Here is a 3,042-nt window from a genome sequence, read left to right on the forward strand (position 1 = left end):
ACAGGAGGCTCCTGGGGCTAGAAGAGACAGTTATAGTGGCCATTCTTTGGGAAGGGGGGGGGTGACTGCATGCCTGCCTGCCTGTCCATGCACAGTGCTATTTGATCTTCTTAGTGTGTGCTATACCTGAGAAGAAGTCCACATACCAAGGTGTTAACAATGCTTTTCTCTATAGGATTACTATAAAATTACAGGGGACTGAGAAGAAGTCCACATACCAAGGTGTTAACAATGCTTTTCTCTATAGGATTACTATAAAATTACAGGGGATTTTTTTCTTTTTGCTTATCTGTACTTCTCTGAAATTTCTGCCATGAACCTGGACATTTTTCATGGAATAGACAAAGTTTAAATATTGGCTAGATCAGTGCTTCTCAAACTATGCATAGGGAAGGATCAGTTCTTTTTTTCTTTCTTTTTTCTTTCCAATCCACTGATTGATAAAGGACAATAAAAATAAGTTACTAGAAAATTGTAATTTTTAAAATAATCATATAAAATACAAGCCCAATTTTTGTATTATTAGATTCAGATTGGTGTGAAAGCTCTAAAAAGCTTGCTATCATTTCCCTACTTATCTTGTGATAGACCAGCAAGGATTGGTGAACCATGCTATGAGTAGCACTGGACTGGGGGGCAGGGTAGCAGGAATCTGGAAGAGCAGTATTCCAGATGTGACTCCTTCCTAGGGACAGGGATGATACCTCACGTGCCTCTGGTCATCCCCCGTAGACTGAGCACGCAGCAGACTCCCCAAGTGCCCTCGAGTCCATCCAGCTGACGGCCCTGTGACCCACTTGCCCACACCATGCAGCCCCAGTCTGTTCTGCACAGCGGCTACTTCCACCCACTGCTTCGGGCCTGGCAGACAACCGCCACCACCCTCAATGCCTCCAACCTCATCTACCCCATCTTTGTCACGTGAGTCCCCAGGAATGGGCCAGGCCTCTGATCTGCCAGGGAGGTGGACTGGAATGGGCATCGGGATTGCTGAGGGTGACAATTTGGGCTGTCAGTTTGAAACTCAAGGTATTGGAAGTGGCCTCCTGAGTTAAAGACAGCAGTCCTAAGAACAAGATAAACCTTGAAAAGAATTTAATCATCCCATTTGGAAAATAAGAATAATCCTTGCCTGCCATTCTGAGCTCTTACAATAAGACAGAAGCCGAGAAGGTGCTCTGTAGATTGTAAAGTGTTATGTACATGTGAGAGGTGGCAATTGTGATTATTAATAATAGCATCAGCAGAGCTTTAGTGAGCTCTTACTATGTACCAAGGACTATGCTAAGCACCTACATATATTATCTCATTTAATTCTGACACTATTCCTATGAGGAAAGAATAGATATTAGCCCTAGAATGTCAAGTCCACGAGGCAGGGATTTTTGTCTGTATAATTCAGTGTTGTATCATCAGAGCCTAGGACAGAACGTGGCACATAATAAGTGCTCAATAAATATTCGTTGAATGAATGAATGAGTGCACCCAGGATACAGATGAAGGGCCTGAGGCTCAAAGAGATGTTATAACTTCAAGGTCAACCAGTCAGTAAGTGACTGGGATAGGACTTCAGAGTCCTCGTTCTTAACCATTTGACTCCTTCCTATGGTTACTGTTCTTTTAGTCCAGTTGCTCTTGTTGTCACTGAGTCAGTAAGTGACTGGGATAGGACTTCAGAGTCCTCGTTCTTAACCATTTGACTCCTTCCTGTGGTTACTGTTCTTTTAGTCCAGTTGCTCTTGTTGTCACCATTACTCTTGTTGTTCCTATTATTATTTCAGGCCCTGGGCTTGGCCAGGCAGGGGAGCCAGACACTGGATCCCATCCCCTTCCCATCATCTCCACTCCCATATTCCTTCCCAGCTTCCCAGCCATCCCTCGCAGTCATCCCCTCACCACCAGCCCTTCCCACAGCTACCACTCCATAGCCCACCCCCCACTCTTGCAGGGATGTTCCTGATGACGTCCAGCCTATTGCCAGCCTCCCAGGAGTGGCCAGGTAGGAGATATGGAGGGGAGGGCAAAGGGATGGTAGAAGGAGAGATTTCACAGGTGGAGGTGCCAGGAGGCAGAGGTAGCCTTCAGCTCAGTAGAGAGAAGGGTTTCCGCAGAGTTGAAGCTGTTCCACACCAAAAGACGCAGCCTCGTAAAGCAATGAGTTGCCCGTCTCCAGAGGCATCATAACAGAGGCTATTGCGGAAGGGAGCTGAACTTCAGCTGGGAGTTCCATAAGAGTGAATTCCACGCTCTTGCCACTCAGGGTCTCGGTTTTCCCACCTGATGGGTGGGTACAGTCCTGCCCCTCCCTCTCCCATGGGGCTTGAGCCCTCCTGGTGTTATGTGCAACTTGGCTCTTAACAGAGGCACAGTGCAGAGGGGTCGGGGGCACCCTTGCCTGTGTTCTGCTTCTCTTCAGCCCCTCCACTCTACCCCCACCAGGTATGGTGTGAACCGGCTGGAAGAGATGCTGAGGCCCCTGGTGGAAGAGGGCCTGCGCTGTGTCCTGATCTTTGGCGTCCCCAGCAGAGTTCCCAAGGTGAAAAATTGGAAGAAGGGTTAAGAAGGGAGATTGGGCAAGGGTGGGCTGAAGCACCACAGTGATCGCATCCTCACTCCCACCTTGTGCTGGCACTGGGGCCACAGGTGAATGGACATGGTCCATGCCCTTCAGACAGCACCCACGTAGGGGTCAGGAAGCTAAGTAGGGCTGCGACACCCTGACTGGGTAAGTGAAGTCCCCTATCTGGGCCTCTGCTGTCCCCTCTGCAAATGGGGCCAGTCCTCTGCAGTTCCTCATACAGGGGCTGTGATGGTGATAAAAGGAGAGGGCCAGAGGGGGCCGGCCTGTGGCTCACTCGGGAGAGTGCGGTGCTGATAACACCAAGGCCGCGGGTTCGGATCCCATATAGGGATGGCCGGTTTGCTCACTGGGTGAGCATGGTGCTGACAACACCAAGTCAAGGGTTAGATCCCCTTACTGGTCATCTTTTTTTTTTTTTTCCTTTTTGTCTTTTTTCGTGACCAGCAACGGATCGCAACCCT

The 3,042-nt window shown here is 48.9% G+C and overlaps 1 protein-coding gene across 3 annotated transcripts in view; it reads left to right on the top strand.

Annotated features, from left to right (window-relative positions):
• Positions 1-3,042, top strand: part of ALAD (aminolevulinate dehydratase) — an 18,750-nt gene that overhangs the window by 4,673 nt on the left and 11,035 nt on the right. For 2 of the 3 annotated variants that reach the window (XR_550210.1, XM_008568741.1), the window contains exons 2-4: positions 733-921; positions 1,949-1,999; positions 2,440-2,536. Coding sequence is in view for 2 of the 3 variants with exons in the window: in XM_008568741.1 (XP_008566963.1) it covers positions 809-921; positions 1,949-1,999; positions 2,440-2,536 (261 nt within the window). In the remaining variant the exon portion in view is untranslated. The remainder of the gene's footprint in view (positions 1-732; positions 922-1,948; positions 2,000-2,439; positions 2,537-3,042) is intronic. The other variant, XM_008568742.1, reaches the window with a different exon arrangement.

Source organism: Galeopterus variegatus, unplaced genomic scaffold (genome assembly GCF_000696425.1).
Source record: "Galeopterus variegatus unplaced genomic scaffold, G_variegatus-3.0.2 Scaffold437, whole genome shotgun sequence".
Lineage (NCBI taxonomy): Eukaryota > Metazoa > Chordata > Mammalia > Dermoptera > Cynocephalidae > Galeopterus > Galeopterus variegatus.